The sequence below is a fragment of the Oncorhynchus masou genome, chromosome 16 (genome assembly GCF_036934945.1).
Source record: "Oncorhynchus masou masou isolate Uvic2021 chromosome 16, UVic_Omas_1.1, whole genome shotgun sequence".
In the NCBI taxonomy this organism is placed as follows: domain Eukaryota; kingdom Metazoa; phylum Chordata; class Actinopteri; order Salmoniformes; family Salmonidae; genus Oncorhynchus; species Oncorhynchus masou.
In genome coordinates, this window is record NC_088227.1 from 8,576,000 (window position 1) to 8,598,156 (window position 22,157).

General features: G+C 40.7%; 1 protein-coding gene across 3 annotated transcripts in view; it reads left to right on the forward strand.

Annotated features, from left to right (window-relative positions):
* The window catches only part of filip1b (filamin A interacting protein 1b), a 36,331-nt gene that overhangs the window by 3,986 nt on the left and 10,188 nt on the right, over positions 1 to 22,157 (forward strand). For 2 of the 3 annotated variants that reach the window (XM_064990666.1, XM_064990667.1), the window contains exons 2-4: positions 10,523 to 10,825; positions 14,700 to 14,873; positions 15,602 to 15,780. In XM_064990666.1, coding sequence (XP_064846738.1) covers positions 10,529 to 10,825; positions 14,700 to 14,873; positions 15,602 to 15,780 — 650 coding nt within the window. In that variant the 5' untranslated portion in view covers positions 10,523 to 10,528. Of the gene's footprint in view, positions 1 to 10,522; positions 10,826 to 12,509; positions 12,634 to 14,699; positions 14,874 to 15,601; positions 15,781 to 22,157 lie in introns of those variants that run through there. The other variant, XM_064990668.1, reaches the window with a different exon arrangement.

Here is a 22,157-nt window from a genome sequence, read left to right on the forward strand (position 1 = left end):
ACATGTCAGACTGAGGATTGACTCGGACTGTGAGAGTTTTGATGAGGACAGGGAAGTCAAGTCACGGCCAATTTTCAAGACACCCTATTAGGCTTGGCAATGGAAATATGACTATTGAAATAACGCCACAGTTGTAACAAATTATAGTGGTATTTAATTAAGTGCACTATATTCCATTTATGATATTTTTACCTTTATTTTACTAGGCAAGTCAGTTAAGAACAAATTCTTATTTCCAATGACGGCCTAGGAACAGTGGGTTAACTGCCTGTTCAGGGGCAGAACGACAGATTTGTACCTTGTCAGCTCAGGGATTCGAACTTGCAACCTTTCGGTTACTAGTCCAACACTCTAACCACTAGGCTACCCTGCCGCCAATTGATAGCAGTAGTTTTGAATGAAACATTCCCTTTCAGCACTGTGCCTCTTTTAGACTTGTGTCACATTGTGATTTGTTATTCCGTTTGAATATGTAGCCCGAGGTTTTGGATTGACCTCGCAGCCGAACCTCCTCTTTTCAAGTAAGATCCACTCATGTGGCTTCAGTCCTGGATTCAGTCTGGTTTCTGAGAAGCCCGAACCCAGGCCTGCTTTCTGCTAAAACCCCTAATAAAAAAAACCTGGCCTGGCTTCTTTGTTGTCTGCAACTTTGAACTTGCTCAAAAGTCTGATTTCTATTTTTATACCAGCTTTCACATGAACCCTGCTGCTCACTCATTTGTCTGACTTCAGATACCCTTGTAAGGTGGCAGATAACGATGTCATGTAATGTTGCCAAAGGATGTGGGTCACTGACTCAAATGTAAAGACACTAAACCTTTCTACTGTAGGAATCTCTGGTGTCCCTTCTATGACTCAGACGGCCAGATTGCTTTCTTATATCATGCTCATTCAAGGCTATCTTGACAACCAAGACATTTTAGGAACCATTAATCTTCCTATTTGATTTTCCGATAAAAGTAAAGAATATATTCTAACTCCAGCGTTGGAAGCCGTACATATCATTTAAGAGGTATATGTATGAGTGTGTGTGGGGGTCCAACACTAGCAGGTGGGTTCTGCATGTGCCACGGGCCAGGGGGTAAGTTGTCAGTAACGAGGTTACATTAAGATTGCTATATTTATGTCATCTGCATGAAATACTACAGATCGGAACCCGACGCGGTGATATTCCACTCTCAGCTGTATACGTACGTCAGCACTCGAGGCCGTAAATGTTTGATATTAATAGTGGACGTTGTACAGTACAGTGAGGTGTGTAATATTACATTTACACATTGGTAAGATGTCCATAGAGGTTTAGTCAAATGTGCATCAGTGGTCGGGAATGTTTTAGTTGGTGTTATTCCACATAACAAACCATAGCAAACCGTACATGTAACCTAAACAGATGCATATAACCAGATGGCCATGCAGTTCTATTCACAGAGGCTATAAAATTTCAAATCAAATCCAATCCAATTTTATTGGTCACATACACATATTACGCAGATGTTATTGCGGGTGTAGCGAAATGCTTGTGTTCCTAGCTCCAACACCAAATAAAACATACCCGACCACTGATGCACATTTGACTAAACCTCTATGGACATCTTACCAATGTGTAAATGTAATATTACACACCTCACTGTACTGTACAACGTCCACTATTAATATCAAACATTTACTGCCTCAAGTGCTGACGTACGTATACAGCCGAGAGTGGAATATCACCGCGTCGGGTTCCGATCTGTAGTATTTCATGCAGATGACATAAATAAAGCAATCTTAATGTAACCTCGTTACTGACAACTTACCCCCTGGCCCGTGGCACATGCAGAACCCACCTGCTAGAGTTGGACCCCCACACACACTCATACATATACCTCTAAAATGATATGTACGGCTTCCAACGCTGGAGTTAGAATATATTCTTTACTTTTATCAGAAAATCAAATAGGAAGATTAAATGGTTCCTAAAATGTCTGGGTTGTCAAGATAGCTTTCTTATACAGTGCTCATTCAAGTCTATCTGGTAGTCTGAGTCCCGGAAGAGACTGCTGTGATTCATAGACGAGAGGGGTTTTGTGTCTTTACTTTTGAATCAGTGACCCACAAAAATATTGTGATCAGATTACAGATACTTTTGAAAAACTAGATGATTACTTCGAGGATTACTGTTAAATTCAGAAAGGATATTTGCGAAATAAAATCTTCTCGATTACATTCAAATCAGCATAGAAAAAAGGCGCACATTTAAATTTGTTCAACGTGAGCGAGTCTGACTTAAGTCAGAGACCACTATGATGACACACCAAATGTGTTTGATGGATCGCGGGAAAAGAGCAGGAATAGGCTTTTGTAGGCTACAGTCCAAGCTACAGTGCCTTTGTCCTATTTTGTTGCATTACAACCTGTAATTTAAATGGATTTTTATTTGGATTTCATGTAATGAACATACACAAAATAGTCCAAATTGGTTAAGTGAAATTTAAAAAAGAACTTGTTTTTAAAAAATTATAACAAATAAAAAACGGAAAAGTGGTGCGTGCATATGTATTCACCCCCTTTGCTATGAAGACCCTAAATAAGATCCAAGCAACCAATTACCTTCAGAAGTCAGGTAATTAATTAAATAAATTCCACCTGTGTGAAATCTAAGTGTCACATGATCTGTCACATGATCTCAGTTTATATACACCTGTTCTGAAAGGCCCCAGAGTTTGCTACACCACTAAGCAAGGGGCACCACCAAGCAAGCAACACTATGAAGACCAAGGAGCTCTCCAAACAGGTCAGGGACAAAGTTGTGGAGAAGTACAGATCAGGGTTGGGTTATAAAAAATATCAGAAACTTTGAACATCCCATGGAGAACCATTAAATCCATTATTAGAAAATGGAAAGAATATGGCACCACAACAAACCTGCCAAGAGAGGACCACCCACAAGATAACCCTGAAGGAGCTGCAAAGCTCTGCAGCAGAGATTGGAGTATCTGTCCATAAGACCACTTTAAGCCGTACATGCAACAGAGCTGGGCATTGCAGAAGCGTGTCCAGAAAAAAATAATCAAACATGTTTGGTGTTCGCCGAAAGGCATGTGGAAGACTCCCCAAACAAATGGAAGAAGGTACTCTGTTCAGATGAGACTAAAATTGAGCTTTTTGGCCATCAAGGAAAACACTGTCTGGCGCAAACCCAACACCTCTCATCACCCCAAGAACCTTATCCCCACAGTGAAGCATGGTGGTGGCAGCATCATGCTGTGGGGATGTTTTTCATCGGCAGGGACTGGGAAACTGGTCAGAATTGAAGGAATGATGGATGACACTAAATACAGGGAAATTCTTGAGGGAAACCTGTTTCAGTCTTCCAGAGATTTGAGACTGGGACGGAGGTTCACCTTCCAGCAGGACAATGACCCTAAGCATACTGCTAAAGCAACACTCGAGGGGTTTAAGGGGGACATTTAAATGTCTTGGAATGGCCTAATCAAAGCCCAGACCTCAATCCAATTGAAAATCTGTGGTATGACTTAAAGATGTAAAGATTGCTGTACATCAGCGGAACCCATCCAACTTGAAGGAGCTGGAGCAGTTTTGCCTTAAAGAATGGGAAAAAATCCCAGTGGCTAGATATGCCAAGCTCATAGAGACATACCCCAAGAGACTTGCAGTTGTAATTTCTACAAAAGGTGGCTCTACAAAGATTTGACTTTGGTGGGGGTGAATAGTTATGCACGCTCAAGTTTTCTGTTTTTTCTGTCTTATTTCTTGTTTGTCTCACAGTAAAAAATATTTTGCATCTTCAAAATGGTAGGCATGTTGTGTAAATCAAATGATACAAACCCCCCAAAAATCCATTTTAATTCCAGGTTGTAAGGCAACAAAATAGGAAAAATGCCAAGGGGAGTGAATACTTTCGCAAGCCACTGTATGTCTTCCAATGGTGCGACTGCTGTCGGCATCCAAAGATGATCCAATTTGATTAAACACTTGGAGGTAAGGATGGCAGCAGTGGTGAAGTCTATGGCGATACGGATATCACTTATTATTGATATCTACATAGCGCATTGACATTAATCACACTGCTGCTCTCTTATTTAGCTATTTGCACCGTACGGATTGTGGTTGTTGTGGATAGCTGTTCACAAATCTAAGTGTGTATTTGAACCCAATAATGGTTGAATTCAATAAGTTTAAGCCGCCTATCAATCTTTTTTTTTAAACCAGTGGAGAGCCAGTGAAAAATGCGCTCTTGCAAGAGCTGCAGTGTGGATCCCAGCCTATGGAATAAAAGTGAGGCTTTTATTACTCAATCTAATTCATGCTGATAAAAAAAATATCCATAGGCCTAATGGACACATGCTCAAACTCATACACTTCTGATAGACTTGAAGGGGCAATCTGTAGTTGCTACATCCAAGAAGGAAAGATATTCCACAAATTAACTTTTAGCAAGGCACACCTGTTAATTTCAATGCATTCCAAGTGACTACCTCATGAAGCTGGTTGAGAGAATGCCAAGAGTGTGCAAAGCTGTCATCAAGGCAGCTTTGCTGTGGCTACTTTGAAGAATCTCAAATATAAAATATATTTTGATTTGTTACACACTTGTTTGGTTCCTAAATGATTCCATGTGTTATTTCATAGTTTTGAGGTCTTCACTATTATTCTACAATGTAGAAAATAGTAAAATATAGAAAAATCCTTGAATGAGTAGGTGTGTCCAAACTTTTGACTGGTACTGTGTATATATATATCAATTAATTATTGAAGAATATAACTTAGAAATGCGCCTCATTAGCTTAGTTTAACTGTCACACTCCATGAGAACCCAAAATATAAACTTGTTTTTCTCCAATGTTTGTAAACATTGTACATGTAAACAAACACTGTATAGCCTCATAACATGGTTAAACCAATCATTTGCATCCATAGCTCTGTCTATTAATCTGAGAGTGGTTACATTTTCCAGGCCCATCCCTCAGCTTTTTACCAAAAAAGAGGCGGGGCTGCCATTTTGTTATTGACTCATCTGTGGATTTTCCCTTTAAACAGCTGCATATTATCAAGATATCAAAGTGTCACCAACAAAAAGGTAAACAATAGGCCTATAGCAAATGCAGCACATGGTATTTATTTTTCACATGTAAATAGCACTTTCCAGTAGTGCACAAAGCATGCCATTCCATGAGCGCAGCATTTATTTTTCAACTTGTATCAATGAGCCCAATCAGTCCTCCATGACAATAAAATAATAAACAGAGTAGGACTGGCTTATAAATCCTTAGTTTAGGGGTTATGCTCAGGTAAAACAATTTAGCTCATCTATACTTTCATATTTCCAAGTCCTATTCTTGAAGATCAAGTGGTATACCATTTAATGGCTGACTGGAATTCTGATCGACTTTGGTTTTTAATGTAAAGATATAATTTAATCGTATTATTATATGTAGTAGAAAGCAATGGGTGAGAAGAAGCCTACATAACCAATCCATAAAGTAAAATTTAACATCCATATATGGCCAGCTATGTAAACTTTAACATTGATTCATCCTGCAATAGATGTTGTTCAACTGGTAACATACTTTGTTTTCTTCTAATACCTCTTAAGGGGGAAGTAATCTAAAAGTAACTGAATGTAATCAGATTACGTTACTGAGTTGGGGTAATCCAAAAGTTATGTTACTGATTGGACTGGTAACTAGTAACTGTAACAGATTACATTTAGAAAGTAACCTACCCAACCCTGGCTCTGAGAGACTGAACCCTTGTCGACAGTTTTCCTTCCTGTTTCACAGAGTTTTGTTTTACCACCCTGATCTGACCCCCCCCCAGTCACCTTTGACCCTACCCTGACCTTTTGTCACAAACTTGTCTGGGTTGGTAGGTAGCAATGGTAGGAGACTTCAGGAAGTGCCTATTTTCCAATGAATTTACAGAGAGCTGTGACATTGAAAAGACAGATTGACCTCCTCCTGAACCTATAAACTCTCAGTGGTATTCACCTTACAGTGGGAGACTGAATATAATATACTGTAGCTAATCACAGGCTACCCAGAGGTAACCGAGGTTTGGAATGCACACAGTGTCTCTCACTGACAGAGTCATAGGGGTTTGAATTGAGTGGTATTTCATTAGAGGTGACATCAGAACTTTCTTTTAGTTTTTATAGCTTTGTTTGGATTGTTTTGTCCCTTGGTTTTTACCGACAGTGGCAGCTGAACTCATGAATACAGCATGGTGTGAAGCAGACTCCCAGAGGAAGATTACTCAATCGTCTGATAAACCAAGTGCAAAGCTGCATTAAGTTCTGATATTGCACACAGCTCTCTCTACTGTCTACCCCATACATGGTTGCCAAGACAACCACAGCATAATATTTTGCTTTTGGAAATGAGGTGAAATCTACTCAGCATATTGTCACCAGTAAAATTCTCAGAGGAGTATAGATGTGGCAAGTGTATGGTCCCGTTACACAAGTCGGGTTATGCTGCTTTGTCTTCCCTTTACTCTGAGTGAATTGCTGCAGCAGGATAGGATTTTCGGTTTTCTAAATCCTATCCCCTATGCTCGTCTTCCCATATTTAGTCACATTGGGAGTCTTTAGACGCATGCATGACTGAATTGAAATTCTATTTCAAAGGGACATTTTTGAAGAGCTACAAAATCAAGTAGTGGGGGATTTGGACAGCTGCCGGCACCTGCCAGTACCTCGTTTTACTGGGGCTAAGTTGGCTAGTCTGTGAGACCGTCCACAGGGAGTCTTCGCCACATTCAAGTAGCCTTGATTGGACGAGACAAAGTGTCAGATCTTCCTCTGTAACTATACAGGAACCAAATTAACCAAAGAATACATCTGAAAGTTGTGTGTTGTGTGGCAAAAGGAAGTGTTGGGCGAGCTGAGAGCAGACACGCTTGAAGTTAAGCACGTGTATCCTAATCCGCATTCTAAAAAATATCTTAAACCTTCCATAAATCACTCAGGCCGGCCCCAATTGATAGAGGGCCGTAGTAGGGTGCTCCCATAATGGGCATGAATATTAGGAAGCCCGGTAAACACTCTCCCTTTCACTGCAGTATGTGGTAATGCACCGTGAGAGAAACTAGCAGGTGGACCTGCCATAATACCAAGATGTGATGCTGTCAGCCTGCCAGAGAGATGTTTATACATATCATATAACATATCAATTATGAGAGTCATTGCTGACTGCCTAGGCCAATACCACCAGTCTTTGTTTCCCTGATTAGCTGCGCTGTCGTTATGCCCATGGAGGAGTGTGTTGTTAGAGAAGGCAAGAAATGATATCAATATCCACCATTTTATTTCTATAAATAGCAGCGGTATTTGAATATCAAAGGATGTTGCATACCTCTCGAAAAAATGTGTGCAGAGGATCGTAGGAACGAATGAGCAACTGTGTGATGTGGATGTACTGGCGTGTGTGAAAACCTACAGCTGTGGAATAAAATAGAAGTACTGACAGCTGATTAGAATGCTGATGGCTTATAAAGTGATCACCTTCTGGCATTTCCACTTCTGGGTCCCACTGCACAAGTTGAGGGACGGGGCTCCTATAAATACTCACTGAAAACTTCACCAGCAGACAGCTGTGCATGCCGCCCGGCCAAAGGCCCAGCTCAAAAATAGGGACCCTGCCCTTATTTACCTTCCTATTTTCATGGGCAGAGAATTCACATAGGGCGCATGCCAAAGTGCAGCCTATTCCTTATGGGCCCTAGTCAAAAGTTGTGCACTGTGTAAGGAATAGGGCTCCATTTGTGATGCGCTTATGCTCTACCATCAGCTATGGGCCACAGCTTTCCCAGGTTTTAGCAAGGCTCAAGTGTAAGTTGAGGAGACCAGCCTGGCACGATCACATCCCCAGAAATATTTGTGATGATCAACGTGTGATATTGGGCAACAGGAAAGTTGTGCCTTGTAGCATAGTCATTAGTAATAAGGGAAAGTGTGATTCAATGTGTGAACTGAGACCATGTTTATAGTGAGGCTTTGCGTATTAGCCTGCCATTGGATAGTGCCTGTGAATCAGTGGAGGCTGCTGAGGGGAGGACGACTCATAATAACGTCTGCAACGGAGTGAATGGAATGGCATCAAACACATGGAAACCATGTGTTTGATGTGTTTGATACCATTCCACTATTCCGCTCCAGCCATTACCACGAACCCAGCCTTCCCAATTAAGATGCCACAAACCCCCTGTCCTGTGAATCCACATTTAAAGGGAGTTGTGAACAACAGTATTACCAACCACCATTTTTGTTTTCTGTTCTAAGTTTACTGTTATTGAAGGGTGGGCATGAGACCGAGAAGAACATGTACAGTAACTTGTAGTGGGTGACTTTATATGGCATGAATCCACTTCAGAATATCATCGTAAATATTATTGCCACTCTTTCCCCTGAGCCCATTTTGAGATATTCGATACAGAACCTTTAGGTAAACATTCCAATGTAATATTCTGCCTGCTGTTACCCTGGGCTTGTCATGGCTTTATTTTCTTCTACACAACTCTTCGTTTTGGTTCGAATCAAACTGACACTCAAAATGAAGACAGCTCCATGGCTGCACCCGATGGAGTGCTTGGCTTCTCCCCTGAAACAACTATTAATAACGCCCAACTCTAAAGTGGCTGCTACCATTTGGCTGCCAGGATTCTCTCAGCCTGAGTCACACGCTGCTTTCATCAGAGACTGTGCAACCTTGGGGAACTTTGGCCCCATTCATATGCAATGGCCTCATCGTGTTCTTTTCCTGAGCACCCCCGCCGTGTCGCTCCCTCCCTCCAAGGTTATGGATCCTCTGTGTCTGTGTCTTCTGCCTGGGCTGTTGTGTTGATGATGTGACCATCGTCATAACTGGCATTGTCCCAAAGCTCGACCCCTGATATGAGAGAAAATTATTTTGATTCACACAGAACAAATCAGTTATCTATCATCTAAATTCAATTAAAATTGCCCATCTGTTATGACTATATTCTGGGATCTGCATTTTCACAGCATATCGGCTTTGATTATGATGCTTCTGATGACGATGCGGACTTATTACAGACACAGACAACAAACATTGGTCTGATCAATGTCCAAACCAGGCCAGCCAGGCCAGGCATACTGTAGCAGCTCCGCTGGTGTGACATGATGGAAAGCGTGACTCTGGCTCTATAGATTCTAGGACAATGGAAACAATGGATCTGATTTGGCACAGTAGGAGGCGAGAGCTCTTGGCCAGGAAACGTCCTCCCTGCAGTAAAAGCAGAAACTAACCCACTCCATATACTGTAGTTAGAACTATGCTAACCTCATGCCTAGTCTAACTGCACATAGCGAGGAAGTGTATGGTGAAAGAGGTTACAAGTTACACTAGAATACTAAAAAGTCATGGTAGTCATGTATTTGTATACGTTAGTTCACATAGCCTACCATTCAAGGTCACACATGTTTTTTGATGCATTAACGTTACACTGAATATATTTGTTTATCCAGGTTAGAATAACACAGTTGCTATTATAGCTACTTGCTTTATAATATTCCTTTGATTCCAGATGTTTTTAAAAAGTCCCCATGAGAACATTCATCTAGACCATTCTCACTCCCAGAGTTGGGTCCCACACCTAAGTATAGAATTTTAAGAAACAGAATAAGGGAGCAGTGTGAAATACAAGTACAGCGGGAATGACATAGGCCAAAGGGCATTAGTTAGAGGTGAGAGGTTAAGTTATGTGAGATCACAGGGGAAATTCTGAACATGTCGCTTTTCTGCTATTGATTACAAGTCTTGAGGTCATATTTAAATGTGGCTGAAATGACAGAAATTTTATTTCCTCTCTATTGTACAAGCTTTCTTGCTGGTCTATGTTGTATGCATGGCCAAGGGAGATCTCCACTGATCTCCACACTTTCAACTTGTTCAAAACATATGCCATGAAAGACATAGGCATATACTTAATGCTCAGAGAATATTAATTTAACAAAAACATTATTCTAGGGCAGTGTTATATAAGGTTTTGAATAATTTCAGCCAGTGGCTTAGAAAATAACACTAACGAGCTACAAAACGGGTCCCCGGAAATTGTGCACTATTGTGTACAATGTCATCCATTTTGTATGATATGTTACGATTTCCAATTCGTACAATATGTTACAAATTTGTAAGTGCTTAAGATCCCGTCACTCTCTTTAAGAAGTGATCTCATGGCATATTATTTGTCATTCAATACTGTCAAATGATTATGTTGCTCTGCAGAGATAATGACGCACTACATGACTCAGGCTTTGTAAACAAAACATGATCCTGTTATGCCAGGAGTGGAGGAGCCACTGACTATTACCTCCCCAATGGCCACTGTGATCAGAATAGCTGCTATCCAAAGCCAGGGAAGGAAACTGATAGAATCCTCATCGTCTCTAAAGAATTTACAGCCTCTAAGAGGGCAATTTCAAGTTATTTCTTTGGATAACATAGTGTGAACAATTTGGGCTGTGGATTCAGTGTCCCTGTTGTCTGTCTCCGCCCTGCAGGTGAGAATGCGGTCCAGGTGCAGCACAGCCATGGAGGGCCCAGACGACGGACAGATAAACCATGTCACCCAGCCCACCAAAGCCTTCCCAGAAGAGGAGGGGGAGAACACACCAGAGCTGGTGAAGAGGAAAATGAAGGTCCAGCGAGAAGAGAAAGAGGGGAAGTCAGTGGTGTCTGGATCAGCGAAAAGGCCCCAGACAACCACAGAGAGCAGCAGAGGACAAAAGAAGGCAGCAGGGCTGACAGATCTCTCGAAGGATGACCTTCTCCGTCTGCTGGGAGTCATGGAAGGAGAGGTGCAGGTGAGAGGTTCTCCACTAACACTGTGCTGCTGTGCCCTGGTCAAAAGTAGTGCAATATATGCAGTGGAATAAAGTACTTAATAAGTACTTTAAAGTATTTTTACTTAGTTTTTTTGGGAGTATCTGTACATTACTATTTAGATTTTTGGTAACTTTTACTTCACTACATTCCTAAAGAAAATAATGTACTTTTTACTCCATACATTTTTTCTGACACCCAAAAGTTTGACAGGAAAATGGTCCAAATCACACACTTATCAAGAGAACATCCCTGGTCATCCCTACTGCCTCTCATCTGGCAGACTCACTAACAACAAATGCTTTGTTTGTCATTTATGTCTGAGTGTTGGAGTGTGCCCCTGGATATATGTAAATAATATAGAAACAAGAAAATTGTGCAGTCTGGTTTGCTTAATATAAGGAAGTTGAAATTATTTATACTTTTGACTCTTAAGTACATTTTAGCAATTCCATTTACTTTTGATTCTTAAGTATATTTACAACCAAATACTTTTAGACTTTTACTCAAGTAGTATTTTACTGGGTGACTTCCACTTTTACTTGAGCCATTTTCTATTAAGGCATCTTTACTTTTACTCATGTACGACAATTGAGTACTTTTTCCACCACTGTATAGGGAATAGGGTGCCATTTGGGATGCACTAAGAGAATTTCTCCACTGACACTGTGCTGCTGTGTGCTAGGTAACAGCTAACATTGTGGTAAGTGGTTTGTGTTATATTTGGCAGGTGGTAACATCTCAGCCTCATCATCTCAGTCTATGTGTCTGGCTTGACATGTTCCTGTGACCAGGAGTGCGTAACCCAAGAGTCATGATGCTGACTCACTACTGTTGAGAGTCAACCTCAGCGTCAGCAGCCATTAACTCTGGTACCTTCCCACGCTGCCCCACTCTGTGGGTCCTAATGAAAGTGTTAAGCCTGCTGTTCATTATTTTCTTAATGGAGTTCCATTTATAATCAAGCCTCAATAGAGTACCACAGTATGAGTCATAAAACCCACAAAACCTAGCGGTCAAACAGGGAAATGGTTCCAATCGTTTTTCCACTATTCATTTTTCCAATAGGGGATTTTAGAAACACTTAAAATAAGGGCTGTGTTTTGTGTAGGCTCACCCTAGCGTGACGTTTTGATAACCGTGTAAATCTCTCTTGAATTTGATCAATATATTCGGCAATATATCCCCCCCCCTCCCAAATGAAACGCTAATGAGCTGCTAATGTGGCTATCATGCAGAACTACAAATACCATGATGATCTGCACGAGACTGCCGACTCGAGGCAAAGGTAAGTATCTCTGGATTAACTATCTAATGTTAGCTAAATGTAGTAATTAATAAATTGGCTACATTTCTTTAAATGGACAATTCTGTTAACTGTCTTGGGCAAGTTTTAAAATACACAATACCTGTTAGCAAAGGTGTCAGCTGAAGCAGACGTGCAGGAGCTTGCTGGGATTTGCAGCCTTGCATGATGTCTACTTTGATGCTAATTATCATTCTCAAATCTGAGAAAAAAATAGAGCCGAATATATTGATAAATCATCCGAGAGAGATTTACATGGTTATGAAAACGTCACACCGGGTTGCGGTTCAAACTCATAAAAGACACACCCTCGTCCACTTACCCTCACCTTATGACCTTGGGGGAATCCCCGTCAACATCTTCGCTGTGTAAATGATTAGCCAAGCAAGGGAAGTTTGCGTTGTAAGCCCACGTTTTTAGTCAAGTTTGCGAGTGGACAAAAATTAAAACCTCAACGTCAATATTTGGAGTCAACATACAAGTGTAAGTAAAAACGAATGTAAATAAGTTCGAAATTCTGCTACTAATGCACATGACGGCTCAAACATGTCTCGTAAAAGTAATGATGTTTTTGTTTGATTAGCTTTTGGAAATTGTAGAAATTAAACATTTTCCTTCAGAAGTTCCAGCTAGGCAGACTAACATTATTTAGCATTTGCTAGCCATTATACAGTAGGTGTATATTCATAATTATATATTTAATGTAAGTAGACATGCAATCATAGACTGTAGTGCATATAAAGCACGGACAAGCTACTGGTGGCTGAAAACACAATCATCGCGGGATGAATGAGTGCCGAATTTCTGGGCATTCCTTCCCCCGCCCCCTTATTTTATTATGAATTTATTTTATTCATAATACAAAAATCTCCTCCTTTGCCCCTTGCCTTGAAAGTGTATACTCGTCAGACGTCATCAGAAGTGCCCACTTTTAATTTGAGGGCTGAGGGGATAGGGTGTCTTGTGTTTGGACTGCAAGCCTACACAAAATACAGCCATTAAGTGTTTCTAAAATCCCCCATGGGAAAAAATGAATGGGGGGGGGGGGAAACAATTGGAACCATTTCCGTGTTTGGGAGCTAGGTTTTTATGACAACTACTGTGGGGCTCTATGGAGGGAGTGATGCTGCTGCCATCAGTGCACCCTCATCTCTTTCTACATCCAGCTTATTTGTTTAGGCATGTTGATGACTTTGCAAAGTTGCAACTTGGGACAAACAACACACGTCCTCCTACACCTTATGTTGAAATCCAACCCTGAACATGTTGAAATCCATCATGCTCAGAATGTATTGTCAACACTCGAGGTCTTGTGAACACAGAATGGTCTTGTTCATACTAAATTACTTGCTAATGATATTCTAGAATAGTGGTACGGCAATAATTAAACTATATTTATCATTTATAAGGAGCGCGATAAAGAAGGGTCTTGTCCTTCAGGAATGTATAATGATGTCCCAAATGGCAGCCTATTCCCTAGTGCACTACTCCAACCTGGGCATATGGGGTCAGTTGAGAGAGAACTTTTGGATTGCATTTGTATGAGAGACACTCAAGGGTCTAGCTAAGGAGAACAGCACCCCACTGTGGGGAAAGCTGAGCTCAGTGCCGGAAAACCACTATGAATGTGCTGTTTATTTTAAATAGTTACCCCACCCTGTGGTCACTTAAATATTAGAATGATCATACTTCAAAATAGTTGTATAGGGTCCCCCATGTATATTCTCTAACCCAGGGCTCTCCAACCCTAATCTAGCACACCTGACTATAATAATTTGCTGGTTGATAAACTGAACCAGGTTAGTTATAACTGAGGTTGGAGCGAAACCCTACAGAAAGGTCTCTCCCCAGGAACAGGGTTGGTGAGCAAAACTGAACTTTTACCAATTTCCTTTGACGGCGCTGGCCATACAGAAGTTAAAAATACAACTGAAAAGTTATCAAAAAAATGATAAATAATAATACATATTTATTAAAAACAGATCAGAGGATAAAATATAGAACATGCAACAACAAAAAAGGCTTCAAAAAGAATAACACTTGAACCTTAAGATACATCGCATGTCTAGCCTCTTACCACATTGTCAAGAAGTCCCCAAACTCTTCTCAAACTCCATTTTTAACAGAGAAACACAATCAGGTGTGGGCAATAGCCAATTAGGGGTGTGGCCCACAAACCTGCATACAATTGACCAACCAAACAAACTGAAGGACATGTAGTTGAAAGATTAAGTGGCCTTACATGGATAAAAGTATGGAATAATGATAAACCTGGGCCCAGTTCAACAAATGCAGTTCTCACAACACATTTAATACAGTTAAAGGGGGAAGTAGTATCTTCACTAGGACACAAGCTTCACATTTCCCAACTCAAAAACAAAAGCAACCTCCAAGTGTCACTACTCCCAACAACAAAGCCACCTCCGTCAATTTGAAGTGGTTCAAAGGTCATCGAGAATAAAGAAGGTAAAAATAATGTTATTGTCTTTGTCCCTGTGTAAATGGTTCTTAGGTGAACTAACGTCCCCCCCTGCTCCTTTTGTCCGTAGGCCAGAGAGGATATCATCCACATGCTGAAGTCAGAGCGTCCGCGACCCAAAGCCCTGGAGGCCCATTACGGCTCAGCTGCCCCCATCAAACCCCTCCAGGCCTTGCAGAGAGACAGCCTTCTGACCAACACTACAATGCTTGGGGATAACGTCTATGACATGCCCATGCAAGAGGTGAGTACCACTATAGACAGTTTGGTCTCATAGACGAGATATAACATAGTAAATGTAAATCTGGGACACTCACATTGGTATTGTTTGGTATGCTTACATAAGGCAATCTCATCACAGACGATTTTAGCTAATTCGCAACTACTTATTACTTTTTAGCTACTTTGCAACTACTTAGCATGTTAGCCTACCCTTCCTCTAACGTTAACCTAATTCCTAAATTTAACCCATACCCTAGCTATGTTACGTTTACCCCAGAGTCCAGGTTGCTATAGAAGATAATATCAAAATAAATATAGATTAACTATAATTTGCTATACAGTGTTGATAAAAAAGGTAAATGTTTTTAATGACTATACTGGATAGATAAGTGTTTGAATTTTATTTATTTATTTTACCTTTATTTTACTAGGCAAGTCAGTTAAGAACAAATTCTTATTTTCAATGACTGCCTAGGAAAAGTGGGTTAACTGCCTGTTCAGGGGCAGAACGATAGATTTTGTACCTTGTCAGCTCGGAGATTTGAACTTGCAACCTTTCGGTTACTAGTCCAATGCTCTAACCACGAGGCTACCCTGCCGCCGTGTGCCAAATGGCACACTCTTCCCTTAATAGCGAAAAAATTTTTTTTATCATATGGGCCCAGGTCAAAAATGGTACACTATATAGGGTGCAATTTGGAATGAAAACATGGTGGATGTCATTTGAAAACCTTCTAATATGTTGATCAGTTGGACCGGCTGGAGGACAAGCATCGCGAGACGTACAGGCGTATGCTGGAGCAGCTGCTGCTGGCCGAGAAGTGTCACCGCCGCACGGTTAATGAGCTGGATAGCGAGAAACGCAAACACACAGACTTCATGAACAAGAGTGATGACTTCACCAACCTGCTGGAGCAGGAGAGGGAGAGGTGAGAGAGAGTTGCATGTTCCTTATGCCGTGTGTAAGTACAGTGGCGTACCGCAGTTTTGCTAACTTCCTGCAATTCTACATACATTGCCATGGGGCAGAGAAATGTACAGTTTTATAGCTTAGCTCATGCTATTCTACATGTTTTGCAATGAGGCTAAGATAATTTAGAATTAATTTCCTGCAATTCTACACTGCCATGAGAACTTTTGCAGTTTTATAGCTAATCTCATGCTATTCTACACATTTTGCCATAAGTCAGAGGAAATGTTCCTGTTTTAAAGCTAATTTCATGCAACACATATTGCCATGTTTTGCCATGACTATTTTACACATTTTCCTATGGCTTATGGTGTGTTTATATATTTTTGAGGTTTGGGGCCCCCAGAGCCCCTGCCCCCCACCTTGCGGTAGCTGCAGTATGCAAATGAGTAATTACATCATGTTACAATTGGTTGTGTGCCAATCTGTCACTGCACTCTGCAAATGACAAGGCCCGCAGTGCTCTAAAGTGCGACCATTTTGATCTCATATACTCCTAGATATTTTGCTGTGCGACCTAACATTTTATTTTGGTAGCACCAGTGCGACCAGGAAAGAAATCACCCAGATAATATTTGTTGTAATGATGGGCTTCACTGTGCAGTTGTTTCTGGGTGCCCTTGAGAGAAAGCCATTGTTTGAATCTGCACTAGTTTGTCTACCACTTTGTGTCGCCGGTTAGCTAAAGGCTTTCCCCTAAAACAAATGAATGTTAACTGCAAAGTAGGCTTACCTGGAAGAATTATGATGATTTGTATCAATCGGGTGGTGTTTTGCAAACTCTGCTATTGCGCATGCAGTACAGAAACACTGCCGGCCAAACACCAGTCACTTGAGGTGCGCAATTGAAATTAAAGAGCAACTATACACTTCAAAATAACATTCACTTTTTTTTGTCTCCTGATGTGGTTTAAGCATTGTCCTTTTATAACAATGAAAAAGGTGATTTTTGAGAGGGAGAACCTGAAAAACAAAACTGGGGAAATCGGGGGGAACAAATCTGAGTGCTGGTGGACCAAAAAGGTCATTCTTTAGGCCCTGTTCATAAGCCATGTCACGGGTCGTTACAAAACCAATCGGGCATTTGTTAACACCTTATCCAGTCATGATACCTCATTAGCTAACTAACAACCAGGTTACTTTACTATACTGTATCTAAACATTTGGGGGCACAGAAAGAAAGGAAAAGGGATAGCTTCTTTAGAAGACCAATGATCATAGCAATGAATAACGGATCTCTTGCATGTCATCGCTCACAACTTGACGCTCTTAAAGAGACAGTGCAGCATTTAATGTAACGCATCTCAATATCTAATACTTTTACACAATGTAGAAACCTAATATTCCATGAATTACTTTGTAAATTTCATGACAGGTTTTTGTATCAACATTTTTATACAGCGTTATTAGTTTATAGAGCATAACATGCTTCAAAGGTAGCTAGAATTCATAGGTTCATTATGCTAAATCTCATTCCCAAAGCATATGTTCTGGTGCTCCTAGATTTTATGTTGTGCTCCTAACCTTAAGTTGGGAGCACCAGTAAATGTTTTTAATTTAGAGCACACGGGGAAGCAAGCCCAAACAATAACAGACAAAGACCCGGGGACTAAGAGACCTGATGTAGCGTGTAGACACCCAAGCTAGAGAACCCCTCAAAAGAGCTTGAACAGAGTCGAGGCTCAATAGAGTGATGAATTGACTCAACCAATGAAAAATTAGTGCCACTGTTAAGTGTCCTCACATTAGACCACAATGACATAACAATTGTTATTGAACACAGCACATATGTAGAAGAGGTACTGACATGAAGTATACATTGTTACAACTATGATTTCCAGTAATATGGCAGTATTACATAGAATATATCATTTATTTTATGGCATTGCTGTTAAAAAGTTATGACACCCATTTGCCTTCATAGATATATGACTGTCACAAGCTGCGTTTTACCCATTAAATCATTTTAGCTTCCTTTGATACCATCAGAGTTTGACTATGGCTTTAAAACAAGGATGAAGAAGAGATTGTTTTTTAAAATCCGATACCAGCAAGATGTTCTCAGGTGGAATTTATGAGGCTCATAACAGAGGTGGTATCCAGATGTCAAATCTAACCTGGCCCCCAGTACAGTGCTTCAGTGGTACCCAATTCCCCATGTAGTGCACTCCTTTCTACCAGGGCCCGTACGCCATGGTCAAAAACATTGCACTATGTAGGCAATAGGGTGCCATTTGGGAGGCAGGACTGTCTGACAGTACCTCAAGACCTGCAAGTCAGGACGAACACTGACATTATCTCTACCCAACACTAGAGACGGATCCTTATCAGATTACTATCTGATCATCCATGACGATGAATGGTTCCTCACCATCAGAACACTGCTAGCTCACACAGCACTATGCACAGCTAGTTCTACTCCAGGTGTAAAACATTCCCCGATTGAAAGACCTCATGCCTCACTGAACCATTTACCCACAACATGAAAATATTGTAGATTGTTTTGACAGTGGGTTGCATGCTAATTGATTAGTAGTCTTACGTAAGGAACAGATGGATGTTCCTATTTGAGGAACAAATGTGTGTGTGACCTCGTCCATGAGCGAAAACCTGCCCAGCATTGCCAAATTAATCACTGTATGCAAATAATTTCTGTCACTTATAATTGACCTTGTTTTACTTGTGCTAGAATTAATTGGCTGTTCATATGTTAAGGACATTAACATACAAATGTGACCACTGAAGGTATCTGGGCAATTCCATGGTAAAGTTAAACAAACCATACAACTCTATACACAATGACTATATTTCCAAAATGTACACTGAATTTTACAAAAACACAGTGCCTTCAGAAAGTTTTCACACCCCATGAGGCCAATGGTGCTTACAGCATTTAATGGCTGTTGACTGTGATAGATGACAACTGAGGATTGATCAACAACGTAGCAATTAACAATGTCCTGAATTTAAAGCGTTATGTTTGGGGCAAATCCAACACATCACTGAGTACCACTCTTCATTTTTTTCAAGCATGGTGGTGGCTGCATCATGTTATGGGTATGCTTGTCATCGGCAAGGACTAGGGAGTTTATGATAAAAATAAACGGAATAGCGCTAAGCACAGGCAAAATCCTAGAGTAAAACTGGTTTCCAACAGATACTGGAAGACAAATTCACATTTAGGCAGGACAATAACCTAAAACACAATTAAGTGATAATGCTCGAGAAGCCAGTGTTTGGAAGCTATTGGCATGGTCGTTGTGCTCTCTTATTAGGACAATGTTCAGAGGAGCTAGCTAACAACACAGCTAACACAACTTCAAACTGAAGCTGGAAAGACTGCAAACTAGCTGTTTCCAATTGACATTTCTTTCTATATGTCCATAAAAATGCCATCTGATTCATGATTTCGACTGGCTGAGAAACGCTGCCTGCCTTTCTGTCACGTCCCGACTCCTGACCCCTACATGTTCATTACTATGGGACAGTTGGAGATCGAATTTGAATATTGAAACGATGTTACAAATGTCGGCGAGACCTACAGCAAGTTTTATACAAAGCTCTGCTGTTAATCTAAATGTTAGTTGAAAAGAAATGTGAGAATGTCTAGATGCTTATATAGTGGAGATTACGTATAGAACTTCCCTGCCTGAGCTGATGAGACAGTGGATTGCGCAGTCAGATTGAACAGAGTAAATAGGCATTTTAACATCATAGATTTAGCCGGTGGTAACTTGTGGAATAGACACCGGCTAGAATGCTCTTCCAACCAATCAGGATTAGACCCACCTGTTGTATAAGGCCAAATATACACTGCAGTTGCTTACCAAGAAGATGTTGAATGTTCCCGAGTGGCCTAGTTACAGTTTTGACTTAAAATAGGCTTGAAAATCTATGGCAAGACTAGCTGTCTAGCAATTATCAACAACCAACTTGGCAGAGCTTTAATAATTATTTTAAGAATGTCAACATTTTGTACAATCCAGGTGTGCAAATCTCTTAGATTTACCCAGAAAGACTCAAAGTTGTAATCGCTGCCAAAGGTAATTCTTACATCTATTGACTCAGGGGTGTGAATACTTATGTAAATGAGATATTTCTGTATATCATTTAATATAATTTAGCATAACATTTTAGAAACATGTTTTCATTTTGTCATTATGGGTTATTGAATGTAGATGGTTGAGGAAAAAATGTATTTTGAATCCAGGCTGTAACAACAATGTTGAATAAGTCAAGGGGTATGAATACTTTCTGAAGGCAATGTAGTTGAAGAACAGTACAGATGTAAAGATTTGTACAGAATGATGGTAAAATCTTCCTCAATTTGTGACCAAGTTTTCCAAACACTAAATATCTAGTCTAAATTAAGATTAAAATATGTCTTCAGAAAGGCAGCTGCGTAAGCACCAGCTATTATCAAAGCCAGCTTTACTGAGATGTTCAAGTCCGGGATCTGGCTGGGCTACTCCAGGACATTGAGACTTGTCCTGAAGCCACTTCTGTGTTGCCTTGCCTGTGTGCTTAGGGTCGTTGTCCTGTTGGAAGGTTTTCATCAAGGATTTCTGTACTTTGCTCCATTCATCTTTGCCTCGATCCTGGCTAGTCTCCTTGTCTCTGCCGCTGAAAAACATCCCCGCAGCAAGATGCAGCCACCACCATGCTTCACTGTGGGGATGGTGCTAGGTTTCCTCAAGACGTGACACTTGGCATTCAGGCCAAAGAGTTCAATATTGGTTTCATCAGACCAGAGGATCTTTTTTTCTCATGGTATGAGAGTCCTTTAGGTGCCTTTTGGCAAACTCCAAGCGGGCTGTCATGTGCCTTGTACTGAGGAGTGGCTTCCGTCTAGGCACTCTACCATAACGGCCTGAATGGTGGAGTGCTACAGAGATTGGAAGTTTCTCCCATCTCCACAGAGGGTCACTCTGACAGATCTAGAGTCCATCGTGTTCTTTTTCACCTCCCTGACCAAGGTCCTTCTCCCCTGATTGCTCAGTTTGGCCGGGCGGCCAGCTCTAGGACGAGTCTTGGTGGTTCCAAACGTCTTCCATTTAAGAATGATGGAGGCCACCGTGTTCTTGGATCTTCAATGCTGCAGACATTTCTTTTTTTTTGTTCCCTTTCCCAGATCTGTGCCTCGACACAATCCTGTCTCGGAGCTCTACGGACAATTCCTTCAACCTCATGACTTGGTTTTTGCTCTGACATGCACTGTCAACTGTGGTACCTTTTTTTTATATAGACAGGTGTGTGTTCCGTTACAAATCATGTCCAATTAATTGAATTCACCACAGGTGGACTCCTAACAAGTTGTAGAAACATCTCAAGATGATCAATGGAAACAGGATGCACCGGAGTCTTTTGAGTCTCATAGCAAAGGGTCTGAATACTTTATTTTTAATTTGTAATCCATTTTAATTTCTATACTTTTTTCGGTGTCATTATGGGGTATTGTGTGTAGATTAATTTATTTTATTTTTAATCAAATTAATTTTAGAATGAGGCTAACAGAAAAAAATGGAGAAGGTCTAGAGGTCTGAATACTTTCCTATGGCACAGAGAGGGGTCAGATCTTCACTTAAATGCACTAAATACATGTTAATGCCTGTCACCGCCAGATACATTTTGGGCACACTTTTCTTATCTATGGTATCAGGCTTCTCGTGGTGGATATGACAGACTGCAACATGGTTCAATCTGCATTGTCATTGTTGAGTGCAGCCATGGCTTCAACCAAATTAAATCAGAATGCAGGCAACGTTTTAAAGCACTTGGGCTACAGTCAGCAAAAATCAGTTCAACTGATAGTTCCAATCTGTGTGCGACGTCAATTGCTGTGCAACTTGCTTTACCAGAATGCTTTATATATAGACCCAAACAGAATCTGCATGGATTATTTTCTATTTTCCGCAGAGAATGCTGCTGAAAATCTGTAGAAATCCTTTATTTTATTTGTGTTAACGTAAATTCCAAATTCGCACCTGATGACCTGTTCATCCTCTCCATGTGCCTCAACATGGGTGGTGCTCTCCCTCTCTACTGACTCTCTCTGACCCCTGCCATGACAATCAAATGAAATCAGAATGCAGGCAACAACTGTAGAGATGAGGAATTTAACTGATAGTGCCCTTAACTCAAATTCTCACATGATGACTTGTTCGTTTTTACCCTGCCTCAACACGAGCAGGGCTTTCTCTCGCTCTCCACCCGTCTTTGAACCCTGCAATAATCATGAGCAAATACCATTATCATATGACACAAATGTCTGGCCTTAACAATGATGGGGTTAGCTCATTAACATGAATTAAGTTCTGCTTTCCTTAGCTAAATTAT